The sequence below is a fragment of the Scophthalmus maximus genome, chromosome 5, assembly GCF_022379125.1.
Source record: "Scophthalmus maximus strain ysfricsl-2021 chromosome 5, ASM2237912v1, whole genome shotgun sequence".
NCBI classification, from domain to species: Eukaryota; Metazoa; Chordata; class Actinopteri; order Pleuronectiformes; family Scophthalmidae; genus Scophthalmus; species Scophthalmus maximus.
The window spans coordinates 25,288,749-25,315,422 of record NC_061519.1 but is presented as its reverse complement, the minus strand read 5'-3'; the positions used below and the strand labels follow the sequence as shown (position 1 = coordinate 25,315,422).

The 26,674-nt window shown below is 44.1% G+C and overlaps 2 protein-coding genes and 1 long non-coding RNA gene across 4 annotated transcripts in view; 2 read left to right on the top strand and 1 right to left on the bottom strand.

Moving 5' to 3' along the window:
* The first annotated feature begins 201 nt into the window (after positions 1–201).
* LOC118311250 (integrin beta-1) lies at positions 202–22,477 on the top strand. 2 transcript variants are annotated; one of them, XM_047332243.1, is made up of 16 exons: positions 202–567; positions 11,469–11,535; positions 12,013–12,098; positions 14,665–14,887; positions 14,990–15,160; positions 15,255–15,493; positions 15,607–15,762; positions 16,208–16,303; positions 16,404–16,493; positions 16,662–16,802; positions 17,675–17,877; positions 18,047–18,285; positions 18,379–18,601; positions 18,698–18,930; positions 19,031–19,197; positions 19,746–19,891. In XM_047332243.1, exons 2-16 carry the CDS (start codon positions 11,469–11,471, stop codon positions 19,821–19,823), a joined length of 2,412 nt encoding a protein of 803 aa, XP_047188199.1. In that variant the 5' UTR covers positions 202–567; the 3' UTR covers positions 19,824–19,891. The 2 variants fall into 2 exon arrangements, with proteins under 2 accessions (XP_047188199.1, XP_047188200.1); XM_047332244.1 differs by lacking the exon at positions 19,746–19,891 and adding an exon at positions 20,760–22,477 and having other exon boundaries at positions 206–567.
* On the bottom strand, positions 22,340–24,923 carry LOC118311253. Its single transcript, XR_004793942.2, has 2 exons — positions 24,806–24,923; positions 22,340–23,263 (listed from the first exon to the last, which is right to left on the bottom strand). It is a non-coding gene; the product is annotated as an uncharacterized LOC118311253 (long non-coding RNA).
* The window catches only part of LOC118311249 (enhancer of polycomb homolog 1), a 25,259-nt gene continuing 22,519 nt past the window's right edge, over positions 23,935–26,674 (top strand). The window contains exon 1 of the mRNA XM_035634947.2: positions 23,935–24,347. The gene's annotated coding sequence lies outside the window, so the exon portion shown is untranslated. The remainder of the gene's footprint in view (positions 24,348–26,674) is intronic.

Sequence of the window (26,674 nt, the reverse complement as noted above, 5' to 3'; positions counted from 1 at the left end):
TTATTGTCATTATAGTCCGTGAGCTGTGACGTCGCACCGCATCCGCGGTGAGCGCGGGTTCACGTTCACGCCGGTGTGTTCGTTTCCTTCGCTCCCTACGTGCCGCGCGGCTCCTCCCGCGTAGGCGGAGTTTAAAGTAAGAAAAAGAGGTTTGTTGAAGTGGGGGGCTTTATAAAAAATTGAAAAAAGAAGCAGCAAAGCGGGAGCCGACACGACTGTAACGTGTTGGGACGAGTCGGGAGTTTACTCCTCGTTCCGTATCGAGGTTTTTTTTTTTTTTTTTTACCATATCCCACTTGAACACGGGTTAATTTCGACACCATAGCCCCGCCCGTGTGTGTGTGTGTGTGTGTGTTTTTTTTCGCCCACTCGCTCGCCGTACTTGGCGGCACGTCGCGGCGGGGCGGTCATTAGCCGAAACAAAGCGGACCCTCGCCGACCGCTTCGAGCTAACTCCCCCAACAACAACCGTCGAGTACAGAAGAAAGACACTGTCGCGGAGCTAATGTCGCGCTGAACCGCCGCGGAGGTACATACATACAAAAAAAAAAAAGCATCGTCACAAAGGTGAGTGGTTTTAAATCTGTCTGCCATGTTTTAGGTCGAGTCCGAACAATGTAACCGACACACGGCGGGTGGGGGTGCGCTTGGAATGTCCGTCTCCAGGGGCTAAACTTTTTGGGTGTGGGGGTTAACGGCAGCTAGCTAAACGGCTAAACGTTTTTTGTTTTGTTGTTGTTGTTCTCTCCTGCCATTAGAGTTCATACAAGTTTGTGTGGTTTTTATTTTAACAAGAACACATCATGTGAAGATGTCTGTATTTTCACCCCCCCAAAAAACTCACCTCTTGTTCGGCTCTTGTACAGAAAAAAGTAGGTCACTGTGCAGCAGCAGCAGGGCGGTGCGGGTGTTGAAAACACGCGAACATTTATTAAGTCCTGGATAACTTTTATTTTTATTTTTAATAACGCCATTATTTTAAATAAATCATATGAACCTTCTTCATCCTGACGTTGAATAATATCTCAGGAGCCTTTTAAACATAAGTGACATTTTATGTGATATCCTTTTTTTATACACAGATATGTGACATGAGAACAGCGTTATTGTTGGAATGCTGATTTTTTTTAATTATCTGTGATTTGTATGTTTTTTATGAAAGCACTTTGTTGAAGCTGCTTCTGAAAGGTGCTATATAAATACTATTATTATTATTATTTAAGCTGTAGAAAACTTTAAAACATAAATTAAAAGTTGCTCAATAGAGTTTACTTTTCTTGTTAATAGTGATTCATTTGGCATATATATATATATATATATATATATATATATATATATATATATATATATATATATATATATATACACACACACACACACATTTTAATCCCCAGTGTGGGGGTCTGATGTCACACATGATGGTGGGGTGAATCATCTTCTGGTCACCTTGGGGACGAGGGGAATTCAGTTGATCTCCAGTTTCCGATACTTGACTCTGTAAAAATTGTTTACTGATTATATATTTGGCAAAGCTAATCGATAAAAACAACAACAATGATTGTCAGTGCTACCCGGATATTCTTACGCGGGGTCTCGGGGTGTGTGATATTCTATAGATTTATATGTGCTTTCAGCCCTTCTTGTGGGGGAAACAACCTTAAAAGTTGAAGAGACTTTAAAAAAAACAAGAAAAAACTATCACTAGGTGCGATATGAAATCACGACCCATAATTTCCAAATTAATAATCAATCTGTACTTTCCAGAAAGCATGTTCTGTGTGTGTGGTGTCAAACTTGTAAAGGATATCCTGACACCGTCGACCACAGCTGGACCCCTGTCTGGACGGACACACACACACACACACACACACACACACACACACACTGCGTGGACCACTGTATAAACTGTGGCTGAACGTTACAGCCTCACCGAGGCGTCTTCAGAGCAGGTCAGATCGGTTAACCTGAATCTAGAGTGCCTTTTTGTTCCGCCTCGCCCGCAGCTCTGATTCACGACTGTTGACTCGGCGGTTAGTCGGACAAGATCGGTCTCGTCTTCCTCGCTCACTTCCTGCAAAGGAAATCGTAGCCTGAGGGGGGATGTTTTTATTCTTTCTTCTCCCCTTGTGAATCTCAGGGAAGAGGCTTGATTTGTCGAGTCAAACTTGTAATCTGTGCTCTTCCCCCAAAGTTCTCCCTGGCGAGCCTTTTTTATTTCAGCGACGTGGGAATAAAAAAAGCGTTGGGTTAATTACTGGCCTGGCATCGTAAAATCACATAGCAACGGCCGCTGTATCGAGGTGTTAAACACCCATGTGCGTTTGATCTCGCACAGCGTGTACACGATAGCGTGGATGTAGACAATATACACACACCAGGCCCTGGGAAGCGTAGACCAGAGCAGGCTCCCCGCTGTAGATCACTGAGTCACTTCCCTTAGTTACATTATTGTGTTTTTTAAAACGGTGCTCGTCCAGGGAGCGAGGAGTGTCCGGGGGGGGGGGGGGGGGGGGGGGGTCTTCATTCAGCTGTTACTCAACACCAGGCCTGGACCCACAACTTGTCAGATGTGAGTCATGGCTGGATGACGGCTTTTCGAGGGGACGGCCGGATGCGATCATAGTTATAAAATAATTGTCCCATTTTTACTCCTTGTATGGAGGTCGGAGCTTGTGGTAACATGTCAGAAGTCCCGGCAGAGACACGGGAAGATTTAAAGGGATAGTTCAGTGATTTTGAAGTGGGGTTGTATGAGTTACTTATGCATAGTTCATATGTTAAATATATATATATATATATATTGACTATGCATAAGTAATAGTTATATAAATATGCATAAGTAACTCATACAACCCCACTTAAAAATCACTGAACTATCCCTTTAAGGTAAAATATGCTTCAAAACACAGATTTGAACTTGCATGTAATTATTTAGAAAAGGGAAAGAAATTGCCGTTTGGCGGCAGTGGATATAAGCTGTGAGGATAATATTGACATATCTTCGCCTTTTAAAATCTTTATAACTAACTTTTTAAGCAGAAAATTGCTTATTTACACACATCCAGCAGTCACAGAGTAAATGGTTAATGAAGTGTATTCATATTAGCGCTTCTCTGGTCTTGCAGCGTTTTTTTAATCACACACTGACGATTATTTTCATAATCGATTGATGTGTCTTTTATTTTCTCGATGAATCGATCAGTTGTTTGGTTCATGAAATGGTGAACCAATGGTGTGTTTTGTCCACACACCAATTGTATCCATTTCACTGTCATAGAGGAGCAAAGAAACCAGAAAATATTCACATTTCAGAAGCTGAAATCAGTTTTTATTGAGAACCCCCTTCCCCAAAATTCTCTTGAAGTAAATCATAAATAAATAAAGATTATCAATCTAGTTATCGGTTAGCTGTTGCAGCTTGCCCGAAGACACTTCAACCATCAAACGACCAACTGCCTGGTTAGTGGACGACCCGCTCCACCTCCAGAGCCACAGCCGTATAAAACATTTGCGGTTCCCCGTCCATTACACTGATCGGCCACTACATTGAAAACAGTTACCGGTTGTAGGGTGGTAAAATATTCGAAGTTGTGTGGTGGATATTTTTTTGACTTAGTAGACGGCGTGGACAAGTAATTGAAACCGCACAATCATTTTTTTTTTTAAATCACATTAACTCTGTTGTGGCTGATTAACGTATTTATTGTCGTGTTGTTTTTGGTCTCCACTGACTCCTGAGGCTTAAAGCTGCTGAATGCTCGACTGTTTTCAGGAGCGAGACTTTTCTGCTGTTCAGCGTGCACCAGCATTATTCCTTAGTTTACATGAAACTGACCGAGTGAACTCTGGAGTTCAAGTCGGAGGAGAAGTGGAAAAATGCACCGAATAGTTCAGTGACGTGTAAGTTTTTCCATGAAATCGTATGGAGCTGGTAAAGCTGGAATGTGTTACCTCATCTCTCAGGAGGCCTGGGGGGGGGGGAGATCTCCTCCATATGACAGACAACCCCCCAAACAGGCCGTTCAGTCCATACGACAACTGAGAAGACAACAGACTGGGTTTTAACTCTCTACACCAGCTGAGTCCAGCGATCTCACTGTCCTTCCTTTTTACATTACATTTATACTCGTCTCTTTATTTTAAGTTAGAGTGGTTTGTTTATTATTGTCAATTCTATTGTTTCTTAGGGTTCATCATTTTGTTTGGAAGGTATCATGTAAATGCCAGATGTTCAAACCGTCAACATGACATCGTCTCAGAAACCTAGAGAATCAAACTTCACCTGTTGCCGCTCGTCTCAGTTTGACGAGTCCGTATGGAGCCACGCGGCAGAGGGTCGCTGGACAAGGGGAGTTTCCCCCGTTACTTGCAGTAGGAAGTGAGATCTTCCCCCTGATCCTCTCGGCGGCCTGTTGCGGGGCCTGGGTGTGGTTTAATTATCAAAATGGATGCTGAGTTGTTTGGGGACTTTAATGGACTGAGAGTGGACCGTGACTTTCCGCAGCAGGTGGGGGGCCGGCTGGTCGACCGGGTGGCAACCAAGAGCTGGGTCGGAGGGGGAGAAGGAGGAGGGGGGGGGATGGGCATCTAACTCAAGTCTGTGGATGACCCACCCAGCGTGAACAAGGCTGACTTGTGTTGAACACACATCATTTTTGCATGATTCCTCACAAAAGCTCTTTATTGTGCCACATTCATAGTTTTAATGCGACAGACATGGGACATCTGACGCAAAGTTCTTTTCCTCATATCTTGTTGTCGGATGTGAACAGCGTTGTGGCATTGCAGAAGGGGGGAGAAGGATATGATTTTAAATCAGCCTTAATATTATCAGATATTTTGCGTTCTGTAAGGTTTTGTTGATGAAAAGACGGAGCGGAGTGTTTTTGGGGGGAAAGAGGAAAGATTGATGGTTTCCAGAGAGGGCTGAAACAGATAGTCAGTAGATTGACAGAAGCTAAAGCAACTACTTCAATAATTGATTAATCACGTAGATCATTTTTTGAAGCTTAGACTCCAAACGTTGGTCCTTTCTCAAAATTCTCTGTTATGAGGATTTTGACGAGTTGCTTCACAGACATATTGAGATCTAAATAAAGTTTATGGTTAAATTGTAAAATATCAATCCTCAGTGTTAGTTCTTTGTCATAAAGGTTTGATAATGACATCTTAAGAAGCATTGACAATTTTTGTCTTTTGATATGTATATATATATTTCGATCGATATATCTGTATCGGAAATATCTTACTCCCAAATATCGGCATTGGCTCTGCATCTTTTATTCACTCTAAACATTGGCTTCAGGATAATGATAAATATATATATATATATATATATATATATGAATAAAATATTTACCAAGATACAAGTTGAACATTTTACAGTTTCAAAGTCTGCATAGTCGGTGCTTTGACCAAATCATCTCACCTAACCTCACTTTAATTTCCATCTGACATAGTGTTTTGGCAAATTTTTGCTTTTGTCTCTGACGTTTCATGTTTTTCTTCACACAGTTTTGTTTTTAGAAACCTGACCCCGTCTTCATACTTTGTGACAACCACACATTATAAACCATAATAACTCGGGTCATATGGAGGAGCATTATTGGGCCTAGATTTTTTTTGTGGTCATCCACAGTCTAAACGTGGACTTTGTTAAAGGATTACTAAACGTTCACAGATGTTCTCTGCTGCACCTTCGGACAACACCGGGCTTGTCCTTTTTATTAGGAGGAGGGTTTGATACTCTGCAGGTATACTTTTCTCTTAATGATATAATTCAATCCTCTCTCCTGGACATATCCACCCACAGACCACCAGTTAATGTTTCTTTACCCCTAAATGACATAAACAAAAAAAAAACAATAGACCTCGTCACGCAGTGTTTCAGAATATCAGGGAGTTGCCTCCGAAAAGAGGAAGTCTCCCAAACCAGACTTTGAACAGACATTTTCCCTGGTTGATAACAGCCCGATAAGCTGCGTGACACCGTCGGTGAACAGAGGGAGGCGTAAACAAGGAAGTGGCGGTGACACATCTGGGCAGCGACTGAGTCAAAGCCTTTATGTTCACCTCCTGTTTTTAACCGTGACTAAAAGCTGACTTGGGGAAAATCCTGATGTCTTCTCTGGAAGAATAATCCTTTTCCTTTTGAGGAACTCCAATCTACCTTAATGGATATGAATGGAATGAACACCTCTCCGTGAAGTGCGGTACCAGGCGGCGTTTGTCGAGCAGACACAACATGACAAACAACCAGGAGTCCAGCTGGTCAAATTCAAACCTCGAACCAATTCAAGAGTTAATGAAGTTCGTATTGAGTCAGATTTCTGTCCAGCTGTTTTGTTGTCTTAACTTTCTGCTGTGAGGCTTTTTTAAAAATTCTTCTGTTTATTGTATAAACCACATGTCTCCACTTGAAAAGAAAATTCAGCTGCTTTGACTGCAAATCAAATGAACAACACGATAAGTCATTTTTCATCAGAGGTCTTTGTTTTAGACAAAGACGGTTAACTACAATGGATTCAGCTCAATGTATCTAATAAACCAGCATTTGAGATGTGCATATATAGGTATTAAAATTTGGGTGTGTGGTGAAATAGTACGTTTACTGGTAAAAAATTGTTGTAAACAGTTACAAGATGGTGATGCCTGGTTGTTTTGGTAATTTCAGGGAGTAAAAATTAGAGCCCGACAAAAGCTTTTCACACGCGTTTTCAGATGTCTTAATATGAAAAATTATCAATAAAAAATTTCTTAATTCATCTTCTATATATTTGGTTTTATTTGTGTTTTTTAAACAGTTATTTATTATAAAATATCAAGCCTTAGTTACATTTTTTTGTCATTATGGTTTGATGAGGACATCTCCGGAATCTTTGCTGCTTTAAAAAATATATATCTGTTTGTATCGGCATCCCTAATATCGGCATCGGCGTTAAAAAAACCCCCCACATCAGTCTGGCTCTACTTTTATTTGTCTTGTGTGGTATTAAAATAAATATCTTGGTTTCAGTTCAGTAGCCTTGAATTAATCAACATTAATTTTAATATGAATATCAGCCAATATATTTAACTTCACAATAGCGGTATTGGCATCAGGTCAGGCTCTTGTAGAAATCAAGATACGTCTTTGATATAAATCTCCAGCGTTGCCATGAAGCAGTTGTCAATAATTTCCATCTAATTCTACAATGGCCTAATAATACAACCAGAAATATAAATGCGAAAATGCTGCCTCAGGATTAAAAATTGTCATATCGCTGAACTTTGCAATTGCAAGTGACGTGAATGCTCAAGACTTAATCTGTCGAACAGAAGCCCATTCCTTATCATTTTCCATCAGATGTTATATTTATGTGTCTCATCCAGGTCCCAGCGTGGGTGGAGGTGTAGCACACGGGGTCGGTTCTCTTCGCAGGACTGCTCGACGTGTGCGCAGAAGAATGCAGGCTGTGAATTTACAGAAGTCAGAGCGTGACTCTGGTTTTCGGGAGGCAGATTGAATCAAAGTGCCTCTCGCCTGACCTGTCTGGGCCTGACGACGGTTTACTGTGCAGAGAGCCGAGCTTCAGTCGGCAGCTGTGGGAAGAGATTCCTGATAAAAACATTTGTCTGGGTCTGTCTGTGCATGACTCCCTAGTGCTTGTGTCGAAACCTTGGCTTTGATTTACTCTTCTAGCAGTAACATCGTTTCACAGTCTTCCTTCCATATTTGAGGAATGCCTGGTAAAAGCTTCTGTCTCAGTCACTGTACTTGAATTGGAACGAGCAGCTCTGCTTCGTGTCAACGGCGCTTATACTGTAACTGACAAGCGATGGCGTTAATATCCAGCACCAGCAACACAAAGGCTGCTGCTTCTTCGTCGTCGTCTGCTGTCTGACCATAAAAAGTCATGATTCCATAGTTTACTCCTCTCAATCTAAATATTAAGCTTTCAGGTCCGTCAGCACAAAGACTCATGAGCCATAGTTTCTGCTTGACGATATTACACGGAGCAGTGTTTCCCATTAATTACCTAGACAGTCGTGGCCATGTGCCATAGTCTACAGTTTCACTATGATCCGAAAAATGTTAAAGTCCCCTTTCACTCAGTGTGTTTTTCTTCTGTGTCTGTCCTCTAAAATGTCTGACATTGACTACAGGGACTTGTATCTGAGCATATGTTGTCACTACTGAGGTGTTTTCACATTCCTCTCCTGGAGGAGGAGATTTCCATGTCACTTCTCTGCAATTTGAAATTCAAAAGGAATCCTGTTCAAGCTAGATTTGGTACATCACAAATACAGAAAATCAATCGCTGTTGAAGATGCAAATGTGAGGCAAAGAAACTGGAAAACTTCCAGTGCAGCAGAGGCAGCGCATCCACGAGAGGACGTGTGTCAGCAGACAGTTAGCGTTAGCATTAGCAGTTAGCATCCACGAGAGGACGGCAGGCGTGTCAGCAGACTGTTGGCCTTAGCATTAGCAGTTAGCATCCACGAGAAGATGGCAAGTGTCAGCAGACATTTAGCATTAGCAGTTAGCATCCAGGAGAATATGGCAGGTGTGTCAGAAGACAGTTAGCGTTAGCATTAGCAGTTAGCATCCACGAGAGGACGGCAGGCGTGTCAGCAGACTGTTAGCCTTAGCATTAGCGATTAGCATCCACGAGAAGACGGCAAGTGTCAGCAGACATTTAGCATTAGCAGTTAGCATCCAGGAGAAGATGGCAGGTGTGTAAGCAGACAGTTAGCGTTAGCCTTAGCAGTTAGCATCCACGAGAGGACGGCAGGTGTGTCAGAAGACTGTTAGCTTTAGTATTAGCAGTTAGCATCCACGAGAAGACGCAGGTGTCAGCAGACATTTAGCATTAGCATTAGCAGTTAGCATCCGCGAGGGGACGGCAGGTGTGTCAGCAGACAATTGGGATTAGCAGCTCGTGAAAGTTTTAAGGCTGAATCTCGCCGACGCTGCTGCTAGCCATCTTGTTGCACACATTCTTCCACCGGTCAACCTAGCGTGAGCAGCTATGGTGGGCGGGGCCTCTGTTATTTGCACATCATGAATATTCATAGTTTTGAAATTCCTGAGTGAGGGAGAGAGAGTGGATGGTTTCCATCCCCATTTCAGACGGGTTTTTTAAACTTTTTCTTGGAGTAAACAATGTTAACCAAAATGAGGCATAGCAGATTCTTTTTATATACTTTTTAAAGTGACTAGAGGGGTTCTTTAACGTTTTATCTTTGGAAGACCAACTTGTAAATCTTTCGGGCTCGAGTTAAAACACTAAGCAACTAAGTTGCTAACGTCAGGATGTAGATTAGAACGACAAGCAGGCGTCTCTTCAAAGTTATCATGCTCCAGGATCATGATCCCTGAAATGCCAGGGGCCTCCGCCCTAATGCCATTATGTGGCACTCTGGCACTGGAGCCCCACCCCCCTGCCCATCTGTCAGCTCGCTGCCATTTACAGCCCCGTGTAGGACGTGGCCCCGGGGCAGTAAACAAAGCTGGACTTCAGGAATGTGAGGGAGGAGCCTTCAATCGTGTAGAAAGTCTTTCCACTTGGTTTTGGTTTAGAAATTTTATTGATCGTCTATCTGGGTTTGTTGTGGGAGTAAAAACCCACAAGCTCTCATCCAAGTTAGTTAGTTAGTATAATTTACAAGGGGCAACTGGCCTATTGATCAACACAAATAATCATTAAAATTATTCCCATCTGTTTTTCATGGCCACACATCAACAAAAAAGCACAATTATGCTTTTATCTTTCTGTGTTAGATGTCAGACTTTTTCTTTTTGTCATTATTGTCTAAATCGTCCGCTGTGACTTGGTTCTTCTACCATCACGTTTTCCTTTGAGCCACAGCATCATGATAACTCTGAACCACTGAAACCTGCATTTGATGTCGGTCACCGGGCCTCATGTCACAGGATGTGGTTGTTTCGATGCCTGTACCCTCCCACCCACACTGCACTGCAGCAAACACAAAGCACTTTGTCAACTACTGGAGCACGTAGTCGGTCAGTGCGTTTACATGCACAGCAGTCCCCGGTTAAGTGAATAACCGGGTTATGCCAGTTCTCCCCGTGTACATGAGCGGGAAAGAATGACGGGAGTAACTCTGCCTCCCGTACAGTAGGTGGCGCTCTCCCAACGTACAACTGGTTGGAATAAGGCTCCGGTTAACCGGGGTAGGGTGTTTACACAGTGTTTGAGAAACCGGGGTATGGCCTTAACCCAAATATAAATCATTTTTATTTTTTTAATGCATGAACTGACGCACTGACTGGTTTTACACTCTAAAAAACATTCCTGTTCTTGTGTGGTGTTGATAAAAACACTGAATTAGCTCTCAAGTCCTGCAGGACCGGACTTATTCTCGGACGCAGCTGTTGACCTGGCAACTGTCAACAACTGCCCGATTTCCTATTTGCATCTGACCGAGGCAAACGCTCACCAGAAAGGCTGGTGGAAGTTTTTGCGAGTTTGAGGATTGGGCAGACGGTCAAAGGAAGTGTGTCACACACTGGAGCCTCAGGGAATGGCCGAGTTTTCAGGAGGGAGGCATAGAACAGCCTTGACCAAATATGGGAATTCAACACACACACATTCACGTGAACACACCGACCTCATTTTGAGGTTTTTGCCGCACAAAACTTGTTTGAAAATGTTGACCCACCACCAAAAGTATTTCAAAGTCTGTGTGTGAGTTTTGTCTATATTTTTGGGTTATGGCTGGAGGTTTATCCTCAGTGGGTCGAACTGCTCCGTGAACCACAGTTATTTCTTCCTAGTTTAAAATTCTTTACTGTTAAATCTGCTGCTGCTGCTGTTCCAGTCATTACATTACAGAGCAACATCGGTGAAGACTAAACACCTCCAGTGTAAATGTGGCCATTTCTTTTACAGAACAGTTATCTTTCTTATCGGATATGAAAAAAACCAGCCTCCTTCCCCAACGCCTGCTCACCACAGGCAGAAAGCGAACATGTAGTCAGTACAAAGGTTCGTAGAGGTGTTGACGAACTGGCAGCTGATGCCAGCTGAGTGTGGGCAAATCATTCCTCCACATATGGAACAAGCAGAATGAGAAATACTCCCTCTCTCCCTCCCCCCGTGGAAACTGGGCTAATCCAGCTCCATGTGAAATCAGGATTTTTTTTTGTGAACTTTCTTACGCAGGAGCGGTTGTGTTAATGGAGAACTTAAAGCCCCAGTTTGTAATTTTTGTAATTTTCTGGCGGCATCTGGTGGTGAAGTTGCAAACCGCAACCAACTGAGAACCCAACAGGGGACACTTAATGGTGGCGCACCGCTGATTCCATTTCCAGTTCCCGGCAACGTCTGAAAATCCAACGCGAATGGACGTAATCTGGACCGTTTTGTGCAACAACCATATTCAACACGTGTTTGAAAATGCGTCAGGCAAATGTAGAATGTAAAATGTTTTGTTTCATCGTATTTTATTTTTTCTTGTTGCAGATGGATTTGCGGTTACTGTTACTAGCCTCTTTATCGGCCGTCCTGGGTGGCAGCTGGGCGCAGCAAGGTAAGATCACAGAAATGTCATAGATTTGTTTTTTAGATTGAACTTTCTCTTATCTCAAAAGTTAAATATCAACTAATTCATAGTGTATCATGTGTTTCTAGCTTTTTAAACCATAGTAACCAACCATTCTAAAGGCTTTTCTCTCTGGTCTCTAGTTTTAAAACTTGCCCGCTTCAATCTTTTTCTAATTCTCTTTAATTGTTCTACTTCTTCCTTCATGGTTTTACGACTGTGTTGGCTAATGGTGGGAGGCCTTTTTAATTAATTCCTTATTTCTTCTTTAACGAGGTGAAGTCATCTGCCTCCAGCTCTTTCTCAGCATGACTCAGTTTGTACTTATCTGGGAAAGAGGTTTTTGGTCATTTGCAGCTAAAACCTAAAAGCTGCTTTTGGTTTAGTGAACGAATGGAAAATCTTCTGTTTTGTCGTTGTCGTCTTCGGCTAAGAGAGGAACTCGTTGTATGTGTCTCTTTTCAGAGGGAAGCATTTGCATCAAAGCCAACGCGCAGTCGTGCGGGGAATGCATCCAGGTCGCCGAGACGTGCGGATGGTGCTCGGACCAAGTGAGTTTGAGCGGGCGAAAGCTGCCACTGAACTATTTTATCGCATCAATGAAATGTTATCTTGGAAGATCTTGAAATGTGCATTGAAGAGTTTCCCCTCTGTGGTTTGTCTTGCAGCTTCGCCACATGCACACAGCTGGTAGTCATGTTACGAACAGGTCTTTACTGTCATTATTTACAATTATTACATCAAAAACACAAGAGTCACAGTTGGATCTATTTAAAACACACATATAATCCAAAGATTATTGACAAAATATGAATGTTAAGCCTCTGTGCTGGCTATGACCATAGGTTTTTGGTGTTGTCAGTCCATCCCATTCGCAGGAACACAATATCTCAGTTACGCTGCGAGGGAATTTCTTCAAATTGCTTAAAGATGAACTGATATGAACTGTGTGGTCAAAGGTCAAGGTCACTGCAGCTGTAGCTGTGTCCCAGTTCAGGGGGCGGCCTCTTTCGGAGGATCTGGTCTACGCGGCCGACAGAGGCCACAATGGCGGGTGGACTCCGCCGGCCGCATAGACTGAACCGGCATGAGACAGTCTAGTCTTCAGCACATTGTCTAAGCATTTCCTCCCTTTCTGCTGTCACCTAGCAACGGAGCCGCAGTCGCCCAGGCTTCGAAGGTTTGCGCAATGAATCCTGGGTCAGGTTAAGCAACCGGTCTGGACGCATTCGGTCTTCAAATGTAGCCACTGAAGGAAGCGAGCCGAGAATTGGGACACAGCTTGTGACTGTATAGAATAGATAGACTGTACCTGTTTGGCCATGATAAAAAAATATGTATATTTACTAATTATGACACAATTTCATACAAAATTTCCCCAAAGTGGATAAAATGCTGAAATTGTGACATTTCATATCCAAAAGGTCAAATTGTCAAATTGACTGTGGCCTCTCTGGCCATTATGCAACAGAGCACATAATTCCTGCAACCTGATTGGCTCGCAGTAAGGTACGTTTGTCCTCTAGTGTAGGCACGCTGAAATAAATAAACACATCGTGCCGTACATGAATAAACCACACATACACATAGTATACAGTAAGTAAATAAACACATGCAGAGGAGAAGCACTAGAGTAAAGAGATGAATGAGACGTGTTCTCACTTCCCGTTCGACCAGAGGAAACCGACCACAACTACGCCATTAGTTGTCAACATGAGTTCTGCTGCTTCTCGTCTCCCGGTGGAAAACTTTTTGGTAATTACATGTTTGCTGTTTCCCGAGGAGACACATACATACGTGCTGTGGAAGCGTCCATACCGCTGAGTGAACCGACAACGGCACAGGGAGAGAAATAGTATACTGACTTACAGGAGCACGGACACGAGGTCACGATGAAATGTTAACTGGCTCGTTCATCCTCCGTCGCAGATTCACTCGCAGCATGAGCTCATTGTAAAAATCAGTGGAACGAGGCAGTGAATTAGTCTAAAAGTATGAAAGTGTTTTTTAGGTGTGGGAGATAAAGACACTTTAGCGGCGCAAATACATTTTCATATCAGTTAAATACGTTAAAGGGGATGATTCTGATCGTTCACTATCATCTGTCTGCCTGTAGGTGTCAGTATTTTTTTTAAATATATATATATATATATTGTGAGCAGAATGCATATCCCCAATCTTTCTACTAATTAGAGCTGCAACAGTTAACCGATCGGCCGATTAATTGAGATAATGAAAATAATAGTTTTTTAGTTGCAGCCCTGCTATAGATATCGTGGTAATGTCATCGTCGTGAATTATTTTGGCCCCACTTCAAACATTAACCTGTGTGAGAAGCCAAAAGGCATCACCGTGATTCAAAGCTCCGAGGTGAAAAACAAAAATATGGTGTGAGAAGATTGTAATGTACCTAAACGCTGCAGATATTTGAACCAAATCATGTGGTTCTGAAGGAATTGGGTCAAAGAATTATATTTCTTTTAACTGAGTTTCATTGTCTCGATTTCTCTCCTCCACTGGGCCTTGTGGGATATCATGTGCGTCCAATCTATATTCTTAGCCGGGTGAGTTGCAGTCATCTGTTTCTCCTTATCTGTCCCCCGGCTTCCAAACAATGACAGAGTAGAGGTTTCTCTAAAAATGATTTTGGTTTGTCTGGACCTCACGATTCTATTAGATACTCGGGCCGTGTCAAAGATCCTGTCAATCGTATCTACAGTGTTGCATATGCAGCACAGTTGTTTTCTGGAAACCTGTGAAGTGACAGATTCCAGTTGCTGTGCAAGTTGTCAACATGTTTCTTCGTGTTGTATCTTAGCACACGTTGTCACTATAGAGGTGTTTTCACATTCTTCTCCTGGAGGAGGAGCTGTGGTGGGCGGGGCCTGTGTTATTTGCATATCATGAATATTCATAGTCTCAGAATTTTTTAGTCTCAGTTTAAACATTTTTTTTAAACCTTTTTTTGGGGGGTAAACAATGTTAAACAAAATACTAGGCATAGCAGATTATTTGTATAATCTTTAAAACGTGACTGGAGGGGTTTCTTTAAGAACAAATTCTACTTTAATATATTCCTCCTCACAATCGCTCTCATGCCAATTTTTTTCCCGGCAGAACTTCCTCACCGTGGGCGAATCCAAGTCGGCCCGCTGCGACGACCTGGAGTCGCTGAAGAAGAGGAGCTGCGCCGTGGCGCAAATCGAGAACCCGCGCGGAAGTATCGTCGTCGACAAGGACACGCCCGTCACCAACCGCAAGAAGGACGGCACCGAGAAACTGAATCCCGAGCAGATCACGCAGATCCAGCCCCAGAAACTAACCCTGACTCTCCGATCTGGTAAACGTTCAACAAGAAACGGCTGCCGGTGACGCAGTAGCTGCAGCAGTCTGGGTTTTAATGTCAGATTTGTAATCTGTAAATCTGCCATCCGTCCCGAAGGTGAGCCCCAGACGTTCGAGCTGAAGTTCAAGCGCGCGGAGGACTACCCCATCGACCTCTACTACCTGATGGACCTCTCCTACTCCATGAAAGATGATTTGGAAAACGTCAAGAACCTCGGCACTGACCTGATGAGGGAAATGCAGGAGATCACCTCAGACTTCCGGATTGGTGAGGGGGGGAACTCGACTCCCGATGAAGAGATATTAAACGACACGAAAGCTGTTGTGTATAATGAATCGTCTCCTCCTCCTCCTCCTTTTAGGTTTTGGCTCCTTCGTGGAGAAGACGGTCATGCCCTACATCAGCACCACGCCAGCCCGGCTCCTCAACCCCTGCACGGGGAGCCAGAACTGCACCAGCCCCTTCAGCTACAAGAACGTCCTTAATTTGACTAACAACGGGGACGACTTCAACCAGCTGGTCAGTCAGCAGCAGATCTCGGGGAACCTGGACTCTCCGGAGGGCGGCTTCGACGCCATCATGCAGGTGGCGGTCTGCGAGGTGAGAACGGGCATTATTTTGAACTGCAGATTTACAATCGAGCATATCTGCGAATGAACAAAAATGCTAACAAGGAATACTAACCCCCCCCCCTCCTCTCGGATCTCCTCCAGGGCCACATCGGCTGGAGGAACGTGACCCGCCTGCTGGTGTTTTCCACCGACGCTGGTTTCCACTTCGCCGGCGACGGCAAACTTGGCGGCATCGTCCTCCCCAACGACGGGAAGTGTCACCTGGAGAACAACATGTACACCATGAGCCACTACTACGTACGTGCTTTAATCATTTTATTCAATACGCATAATGTTTCCACAGAGAGAGAGAGAGCGAGAGAGATGACGACGGAGCCTGCGAGACGTTACGAGCTCTTTACTAATGGTCTTGATTTAATGTGGGCAGTTCTTTTTTTAGGGCTGAGCTCCACTGACAGAGTCAGAGCGAGGACCTATCGTAAACTCAGATTTATTATTATCCTTTAGCAAATAAATCACTAATTTGAGGCACTAGTCGTGCTCCGACCTGGCTGGAATCAGAACCGGTGAAAAAAATAAATACTTGAGGGGTATTGGGATTCGGGCTTGCCAAAATGACTCGATAGAGCCCTTCACCACGATTTCCCCCAGCCTCCGACAAACTTCACACCAGAATTAAAAGTGTGTGTGTGTGTGTGTGTGTGTGTGTGTGTGTGTGTGTGTGTGTGTGTGTGTTTTTCAGGACTACCCCTCCATCGCCCACTTGGTCCAGAAACTCAGTGACCACAACATCCAGACCATCTTTGCCGTCACGGAGGAATTCCAGCCCGTTTACAAGGTGAACTTTTGTTCTCTGCACATTGTACAAAATGACTCTAAAACATTAATATTAATAAGGAATGTGCACGGTTAAAAAATGTCCCTTTTGTCGCCTACAGGAGTTGAAAAATCTGATTCCCAAGTCGGCCGTCGGCACACTGTCCTCTAACTCCAGCAACGTGATCAAACTCATTATTGACGCTTACAACGTGAGTCAAATGGCACCGTGCAGCTTTCAGAGAGAACTGATGCTTTCAATTTGAATTAACACTATTTTCAAGCTGAATAAAGATCATCATGACTGCTCTCCCATCTGAAAACAAATGGCCCCAAAGCTGACGAGTGAGTGAGTCTTCTTCTTCTTGTCTTGTGCGCAGTCTTTGTCGTCCGAGGTGATTCTGGAAAACGGCCGGCTGCCGGATGGCGTGTCCATCACCTACAAGTCCATCTGTAAGAATGGCGTGGAGGGAACGGGAGAGAATGGCAGGAAGTGCTCCAACATCTCCATCGGAGACGAGGTATATACCCACGATCCCTCTGGTTGCAATTTGTGTAAATTCTGGGAAAAACTGATACAACTCGGAGAAAAACATGTATTTCACTCTCAGGAGTCTCCGATCACGCCGGCGTGATGAAATCACTATGTCTTGTGTGGTTTTGGTTGCAACAGTTAATCGTTTAGTAATCGATTACTAAATTAATCCCCAACTATTTTGATAATCGATTAATCGGTTCAAGTAGTTTTTATAATGAAAAAAAAGTCAAACTTCTCTGATTTCAGCTTCTTAAATGTGAATATTTTCTGGGGTTTTTTGCTCCTCTGACAGTAAACTAAATATTTCCAGTGTGTGGACAAAATAAAAAATCTTTTTTTGAAACACAATCCACCTTTTGCAACTAATTTTCATTATCGATGATTATTTTTATTGATTAATCGGTTTGTTGTTTATTCCATAAAATGTTGAAAAATGTCGATGCCGTTTCCCAAAACTCCAAGATGATATTTTGTTTTGTCCACACACCAAACACTGCTGCAGCTCTAAAAACATTAAACATTTTTAATGTGGCATATAAACACAAAATCAAGAGCGGCTAAAATGGCTCCGGATTCGTCTGGTTCAAACATGGAGAATCCAGGAAGTACAGGGACAGTGTAGTGAGAGCATTGTGAGTTTACACCCTGGACGTCCCGTGTCTGGAAAACAACTCTGTCCTATTAGTGTCTTCTACTGGTCGAGGGAACTGCTGTTCCAACCTGAGAGGAAAGGGGCAAAACACAGATTGAACAAAGTTGCTTAAACATAAATAAGAAATGAGAAATGCTTCACGAGCTAATAATTTGAGCCATGTCTGAAAAATGGCACAAACTCTCTCTCTGCGGTTTCCCCAGGTGTCCTTCAAGATTTCCATAGAATCCCAGAAGTGTCCGTTGCACAGCCAGCCCGAGGTCATCAAAATCAAACCGCTGGGCTTCACCGAGGAGGTGGAGGTGGTTCTGAACTTCATCTGCAACTGTCAGTGCGCCGCCAAAGGAGAACCAAAGAGCGAGAAGTGCCACGAGGGCAACGGCACCTTCGAGTGTGGCGCCTGCAAGTGAGTATATCACGGGCAGGGGAAGATTGACCGGACAATGTTCAGCTCTGATGACGCACGTTATTAACTGAGGCCGTCGCTCTCTCTCTCTCTCGCTCTCTCTCTCTCTCTCTCTCTCTCTCTCTCTCTCTCTCTCTCTCTCTCTCTGTCCCTCCCCCGTCTGCTCCAGGTGTAACGAGGGACGCATCGGGCGCCTCTGCGAGTGCAGCAAAGATGAGGTGCGGACCGAGGACCTGGACGCCAACTGCCGAAAGGACAACGGCACGGACATCTGCAGCAACAACGGCGACTGCGTGTGCGGGACCTGCGAGTGCAAGAAGCGGGAAAACCCCGCGGAGGTGTACAGCGGGAAATACTGCGATTGCGACAACTTCAACTGCGACCGCTCCAACAACAGACTCTGCGGAGGTGAGGATCTGTACGAGATCGTACGATCATCTGAATCCACTCGACATCGGGTTCTATTGTTTTAACCCTTTAATCTTTTTGCTTTTTAACCAGGACACGGCCGCTGCGAATGCAGGAAGTGCATCTGCGACGCCAACTACACGGGTAGCGCCTGCGACTGCTCACTGGAGACATCCACTTGCCTCGCGAAGAACGGGCAGATCTGTAATGGCCGCGGCACCTGCGAATGCGGAATCTGCAAGTGCACCAACCCCAAGTTCCAGGGTCCCACCTGCGAGATCTGCCCCACCTGCCCGGGCGTCTGCGCTGAGCACAAGTGAGTCCGAGGGTGTTTCTCTGCCTTCTAACCGAGTTACGCCGAGACTCTGACGGGAAGCTGATGCGTCCTCCCGTGTGTGTGTTTTCCCCCCAGGGACTGCGTGCAGTGCCGAGCGTTCGAGGCCGGCGAAAAGAAGGACACGTGCGAGCGTGACTGCAGCTACTTCGTGCTAATCAAGGTGAAGGACCGCGACAGGCTGCCGCAGCCGACGGACCAGAGTTTCCCGCTGACGCACTGCAAGGAGCGGGACGCAAACGACTGCTGGTTCTACTACACCTACGCCATCAGGAACGACACCAAGGAGGTGTACGTGGTGGAGAACCTGGGTACGTCTGGATTGCTAATCTTTGCAAAAAAAAGATGATCCAAATTTTGGGATTTCAAGACTTTAATTTAGGACTCTCTGCACTTCCTGTTTGTTTTCAGAGTGCCCGGCAGGACCCGACATCATCCCCATCGTGGCGGGCGTGGTGGCGGGCATCGTGCTGATCGGCCTTGCCCTGCTGCTCATCTGGAAGCTGCTCATGATCATCCACGACCGCCGAGAGTTCGCCAAATTCGAGAAGGAGAAGATGAACGCCAAATGGGACACGGTGAGTAGGGAGGGAAAAAAAACGATCAAACCTTTTTATCAGTGCGAAGGATTTCCGTCTCTCTCATACTTCAAACTATTGTTTCGGCTGCTAAAAATAATAATAATCTGAGTTAGATTCATTCTTAGATTTTCCAGCTGTCCAACCATATGGAGAAGCATTTGCAAAAAAAAAAAAGGAGCAGCACGTTGTAGTTGCGTCTCCAGGGAACAGAGAGCGAATCTGCAGCTCTCTGCTCAGGGAGCGGCCTTCCCCTCGGCCCCCCCAACAGCGCCGCCCCCCACTGTCCACGCGCCGCAACTGCACGGCCATAAAAGGCAATGAAGCCGAGGAGGGGAGGGGCCGGTGGGGAGAGACCGCACTGCTGCTCACCGCTTGTTTAGTCACAGGAGTTAGTTATAAACTTATTAATTTCTTCTTTATCTTTCCTGCTTTGCTGAACATTTTCCGTCAGACTTTTTATGCTTCATCCTTTTTTTTTTACTGCTTCTGCTCATTTTCTTTTCCCCTCTGTTTTTCCTTCTTCCCTCTTTCTTTCTCCATGTTAGCAAGGAAACCCCATTTACAAGAGTCCCATTAACCAGTTCCAGAATCCCAGCTATGGGAACAAATCCACTGCTCTTTAGGTCAAAGTTCGTATCCACCTGTTGACTCCGTTTACCTGCACGAACTCTCCTCTGGTTTGGTTTCATGCCGACGTCGACTTAATGTTGACGGCCGCATGTTGTGATTATTAACCCGAGGTGGATTTGCTGTGTTTCAACTTATTTATTGAAGTGCATTTGTTTGTTTTTCCTTGCTCTAACATGAACAAACGAAATAATGAATTTAAGAAAATTACTTATTCATCTTATTTAAACATGTTTAAACAAACTGTTGACTCAAGTCAATGGCCACTGCTGTCACTAATATATACTGGCCCTTAAAAGTCTGGATCAACGAACAGATTCTACAGATCATCTATGAAAAACATCTGTCGCCGTTTCTTAGTCGTCACGTTGCTGTGAACTCTTTTGTCCCCGTCAGGACCCTGTAAGGTATTCTGGTTATATCCAGCGATCTGATTGGTCGGTCAACCTCTAGTTTCAAGTCTTCTTCCATATGGCATGATATTAATTACATTGTGTGCATTGTGGTCTCATTTAGGGTCAAATAGACCATAAAGCACCGTAAACATTGGAACGTGGATACAGCGTGATTGACAGCTACAGCACCGTCCAATCAGTGCATGGTCGCAGGTGTCGGTGGACGAGCTGTCAGGCAGACTCCACCCACAATTCTACGTCTGGTTGCAAAAAAACCAAAACATGGCGCTGCTCAAAAAATGTAAACTCTAGGCGTCAGGGAGGGACGATCTGTATCTCAAATTTTTCTCACTCCACCACCGAAAACTCTGAGTCAAACCTAAAGTTGCGTCACTAACCACGAGTCCTGATCCGTAGCACGGGCAACTGAAGGTACAACTGAGCTGAAGGTTTGACGAGTGCTGTGATTTCTCAACCCAATGACTCAAAAAACAGTTCAGCTCACTCACAAGTTGTTGTTCTTCTTCTTCTGCTCAGGGCGAGAATCCAATCTACAAGAGTGCCGTGACAACTGTCGTCAATCCAAAGTACGAGGGCAAATGATGGAGCTTCGCCTTCGCTGTGTCAACACTGTATGGAAAAGAAGAAAAGAAAGAAAACGGGCTGGGGTGACGGGTTTTTATAACGCTCTCACTGTTTGTTTCTGTCTGTTTGTTGTAGTCACCAAATGATAGCAAATGCATTCTGCCACTATTTCAGTTTTTTTTTTGTTTTTTTTTACTAACTTCCATTTTCTATGCATCATCTGAAATGTGTACAGTCTGTGTAAATGTGGGGTTTTGTATTTTATTCTATGCATCCTTGAGAGAAAGTGAACCGTTTCTTTTTTTTCTGCCACAGGACTGGCAAAGTAACCAGAAGCCAAACTGTGCCTTTTTTTCTTCTTTAAAAAAAATAGAACCGTCAAGCCATCAGTGTTTTGTTGAGGGGTTTTCAATCGGACGTAGATAACCGCAAACAACTGAAGTGTTCCTTTCCAAATTACCATGTATGCAACGTCGAGTTGGCGCCGGTCAGTCGGTGACTCGGACCACCCGGGCGAGCAAAGACCTCGAGATCGATTGTGCCGTCTGAGCAAAGTCTTTTTCGTTTTGTGTCTCTTGAGTAGATCTCACTCCTTTTGTTCATTGTCCCTTTGGATTGAACTCTTCAGATGTAGCACCAGTGTGGACTGTGTACAGTGTGTGTTTGGGTTCTGTGTAAAGCCATATATGTATTCACAGAACCGGGTTGAAGGCGTTTTGTTTTTTTATTTTTGTCGTTGTTCCAGAGTGACTTCATCCGTCTGGACAACGTGTCGTTATCTACGAAAGATCATTTGTGATCGGTTTCGCCTTTTTCTAGGTGAAAGGACGTCGGTGTACAGTAGTATTACTGTTTGGCTCCAGGTTTTACTTTTACTTAAAGGGGCAGATAGCGATTTTCAATCCAATTACACTTTCTTTGGTCAAATTCAGCGCCTATTTTTCCTCCAATCAGGTTACTCGACTCTGCCCTGGCTCTGTAAATTGAAAACAATCACACACACAAACTGGCGCGGACCGCAGCACACAACGCGTGTGTGCAGTTTGTGAACATCCCTCCCCGACACTCTAAGAGACGTGCTAGCGACGGACGTGCTAGGACTCAGGGGTTTGGGCCTCGTGGTCAGCGCGTCCGTCTCCCGTACCCGAGGTGGCGGGATCGAACCCTGACCAGTGAAGTAAACAAAAAAAAGAAATTCAACAACAAATGATCTTTCTCCAAAAATCGCTCACTGCCCCTAAAAGCCAACTCAGGTCCTGAATTCTTCACAGCGATGCCAAATACGCAATCATGCCTTATGATGTGCTAACTAAATTAGCTTCTATTGAAATGCCCTGTTTTACTTGTAGAACTTGAACTGGGGAAGGGTCCCAGTTTCTTTTTTTTGTTGTTGTTGTTGTAACATGTCAGTAATCCCACTCGATCAAACTTTTAAAAAAAAAAAATTTAATTGAACATAAATAGGATAAAAACGTCACTTAGCGTTAAAGATCGGTGGTAAGGGAATGATTTTATCTAGATCGTTCTTTTTGTAAAGAATTAGAAGAAGAAAAAGGTCACACCTGTCACCATTGTTTTTAAGTGCCTTTTAATTTCTGCAACACAGTCACATTTGCAATTCTGTATTTCTGAAAATTATTTATTGAATAAACATTCAAAACAATCCATCACTATGCTGTCACGATATTGTTAATTTTATCTAATTCTAATGTCTGTGGTGATTGAATGGTTTTGTTTGTGTCGTGATGTGGATAATTTTCACTATTATTGAAATAGTGAAAATATTTCACTAACTATTGAGGTTTTAAAGCGATTGTGTTGAACTGAAACTGGTTCTGTACCAAAGTAGGTTTTATTTCTACTCCGGTGACTTGAAAAACATGAGATGTTCTTCAAAAAGTTTGGACTATGTTTTTTGATCTGCGAAGACTGAACTAAACTGCAATGTGCTGTGACTGACACCTGAGTTCATTGTTTATAATATGTTATGAACAATATTCCTTGTGCACATTTTGAAATAATCTGTGCGTGTGTCTTACATGTGTCCATTTCAACTTTAGAACATAATTTCAGTCGATGGAGGAAGAAAACAAATAGACAATGCTCTCTAAAGGAAAAAAACAAGATTAAGAAAGAGTGACACTGATCAAATAAAAAGCTCAAATGGAATAAGACGGATATAACAGTTGAATGAAAAAAATGACATTATTGACGAATAAGTAGCCCCAGCTTTCAAGTAAAGCGGTACAGGAGACGGTGAAGAAGTGGTTCAGGTGTCGGATCAGTCCCAAATTCACTCTGCAGCACGACGACCAACCCGAACGTCCGTCCGGTCCCGAAGAACTGATCTGCTTTGACAAGACCGAGGGAGTGAGTCCTGCAGCAGACGGACATGACGGAGTGCGTCTGGGATCACACGACGAGCGGGAAGACGCAGCTTTAATCTACAGAAGAAACTGGGAACAACATACAAAGAAGTTGCTTTGAATAAATCTGCACGTCTACCGAGGACAAGTGGTGTGATTTAGAAGGCAAATGGTGGTCAAAACAAATGATAGTGATTTATGTTTGTTCATCTGTTTTCTTCACTTTGTAGGAAGTCAATTAAAGTGTTAAAGTAAAACTATTGATGCCATATTTAGACAAGTCAAGTTTTTTTTATTGTATAGCACATTTCAACGACAAGGCAATTTTAAAGTGTTTTATATAAAAAATTGAAAGCATTGGGGAGACACAAATGTGACCCGAAAACGGGTTTCAGGTCTCATATCTGTATGAAAAAAAGATATTAAAAGAGGACATCACATAAAAGCAAGTCTGTAGAAATGTTTTTTTTTAAAGTGACCTGAAAACCGTTTTATTGTTGGAATGCTAATTTTAATTGTCTGTGATTTGTATGTTTTTTTGTGACAGCACTTTGCGAAGCTACTTTTGAAAGGTGCTACATAAATAAAATGATTATTATTATTATATTGACATTGACGTAAAATAAAAAAAATGGCCGACGCTCTGACGCGCTGCTGTCTTTCATCGCGACACCGTCAGCCAATCACGTGTCGTCCCCCCCCCCCTCTGTGGAACGTGACGCCACCGGGCCCCGCGGGCTCTCCACAGGTGATTGGTGGGCCCCGGCTCGTCCAATCCGGTGCCGCGTTTCAACACAAGCAAAGTTGTTAACCCCCAACAGAAGCACTTTGGTTTCCGCCTCTCTCTCTCTCCGTAGTTTCCAGCCTGTCGCCGCTGCCGCTTCTTCTTCTTCTTCTTCTTCTTACTTCACCCGACAGGAAAATAAAACACCCACTTCCACCGTGACACCGGGATACTCGTCCTCCTCCAGCAGCCGGGGACACCGGGAACCACCGGGCGCGGTGGTCTGTTATGAAACCGACCAGGAGAAGTAGCCGCGGCTAACGCTGCTGTAAGCTAGCTGCGTCGTGCTGCTGCTCCCTGACGGATTCTTTTTATTTCTTTATTTTTTAACTTCTGACTTCTGCACAAATGTTCCCCATCTTGTCTCCCAATCTCCGAACGATCGACTCGGTGAGTATTTATTTTTATTTTTTTTCTTAATTTTTTTTTTTATCTTCTAATGTTTTTTTCTACTTGAATCGATTGGCTGCTTTTTGTGGCGACAGAAGAAGAAGATAAAAAAAGAAAAAAAAAAAGAAAAAGAGAAGCAGAAGAGGAGGAGGAGGAGGAGGAGGCGGCCCATCGCTGAAAAGTGTTTCTGGCATCAGATGATTTCATACATGCGATCAAATTCCCCGTCTGCTAGGCTGGATGCAGTTCAGCACCGGATACAAAAATAATGAATACAAAAATAAGGATAAGTTTCCTCCTTTGATCACCTGTGTCCCCCTGTCGGAGCGACGGGGGGGGTGGTGATGTGGGCACAGGAGGAGACGTGTGGCTTCTTTATCATTGTATGAAAGTTAAAAAAAAACAAAAAAAAAAACGACTTTGCTAGGTGTGTGTGTGTGTGTGTGTGTGTCAGAAACCTGATCTGGCTGATCTGAGTCGATGAGAGGCAAAACATTGTGACAATATTTCATATGACTGTTCATTTTCTTCTTCTTCCTCCTCCTCCCCATCATCTTGGTTTTGACTGTAACAGACAGTGTGTGTGTGTGTGTGACTGTGTGACTGAACAGCGCCAGGCAGCTCCCCTGTGGCCTGGCACGGTACTGCTCGGCGCTGGCCTGCATGGGTCTGCATCACTGCTGTCACCCCTCGTATCCCCCTGCTCCCACCTCTCCCTCCCTACATGGACTCACAGAAGGGGAAGGAGGCTTTATGAGAGCCCCCCCCCCCCTCCCCATTACAAAGATGGAAGTTTGGCAGATCCGCACCCAGCCTAGGAGGATTAGAGCTGCCTCACGGTGACCAGCACAGGGTCTGTGTGGTACCATATGAACTTGTTCATAACTCGTAATAGACGCCTGCACACAGGAGCCAATCGGTAGGGTTGAATACGTGAAATAAGGTAAATCAGAACAAAATATGTGTAACTGTAGTGGTACTAGGGCTGAACGATTAATCGCATTTGCGATAATATCGCAATATGATAAAACGCAATTTTCTAATCACAAGGACGCGATTACACGGGTCACGGAATTCCGCGAGCGAGTGGAGCGCTCGGTGCAAAGACAAAACAGCAGTCACGCTGCACTTTAACCCGCTGCGCAATGTCCTCAAGCTCGACAGAACGGTTGGAAAAAGATACAGCGGAGACTTAAGTGTCGAAGAGGAGCAGTACGTCGGTTGTGTGGAAGTTCTTTGGTTTTAAAAAGGAGGATGGTGCGATGTCATGTGTTGTGCAGAACATGCCGTGCTACCGTTGCTACTTCACTGGGCAACACCACCAACCTGTATCAGCGCTTGACAGCGCCACAGCCACCGCGGCGGTTGACAATCGGTGACAGTAGTGACGAACACAGAACCACACAAGAGTTGTTTGAGACTGTTACTCTGTATGAAAACGTCTCACGGGGCACCGCGAGGTGACGAACACCACGACTATTCCCTCGTTAAAGAGACAGGGTGCTAACAGAGAGAGAGAGCTCTCTCCCCTTCTATATAGCTATAGTTCTATTCATCCAGCAGGTCAATATTCAAATATAAACTAGTACACTTGTGGTTTCTGGAAAATGACTCACTTGTTTTATTTACATAGTAGACATTTTCCTGAGGAGTTGATCTCAAGGGCGAGTTTAAGGTCTTCTTCAATACATCACGATTTTGATTTTGTAGAGACGATTAAGCACAATGTGCATTGGAGCGTGATTGACAGCTGGTACCGCCCAATTGGTGTGTGGTTGCAAAGTGTGGGTGGGCATGCAGTAGACTAGCTCTCAATCGGGTTGCAAAAAAAACAAGATGGCACTGGTCAAAATGCTGAACCTCGACGCTTCGAAGCGTCAGCTCACAAACCAGCGGGTGACGTCACCGGTGGGTTGCCACACATAATTTCAGTAGATAATTGAAAACTCTAAACCTGCTTGTGTTGCCAGATCAAGAAAGAATCACCAAAGCTGTCTGGATTTATCCTCTGGGGAGCTTAAATATCTGTACCAGACATTATGGCAGTTTATTCCTACGTAGTCCGAAACGTTTCACACAAAACCAAACATGTCGTCTTCATTGTAGTGCTATAGGGGACATGTCCGGGGATCGCCAGAAGACACAAGGATTCATCATCTGGGGAACACGACTTATCTGTTGATTAATTGCACGGAGAGAGAAATGGTTAAATACTTCCTTTCAACAGTAACATCTCCTCAGGACAAATTCACTTTACAAAAGAGTCCATTTGGCGAATCCCAGAGCCAGGTGCGGTCGTGGGAGGGCCCGACCAGGCAGCACTGCCG

Coding starts and splice junctions, on each gene's coding strand:
- LOC118311250 (XM_047332243.1), top strand. CDS start 11,469: ATGGATTTGCGGTTACTGTTACTAGCCTCTTTATCGGCCGTCCTGGGT. Junction 15,494..15,606: donor TGCAGGTGGCGGTCTGCGAG/GTGAGAACGGGC, acceptor GATCTCCTCCAG/GGCCACATCGGCTGGAGGAA. Junction 16,304..16,403: donor AATTCCAGCCCGTTTACAAG/GTGAACTTTTGT, acceptor TGTCGCCTACAG/GAGTTGAAAAATCTGATTCC.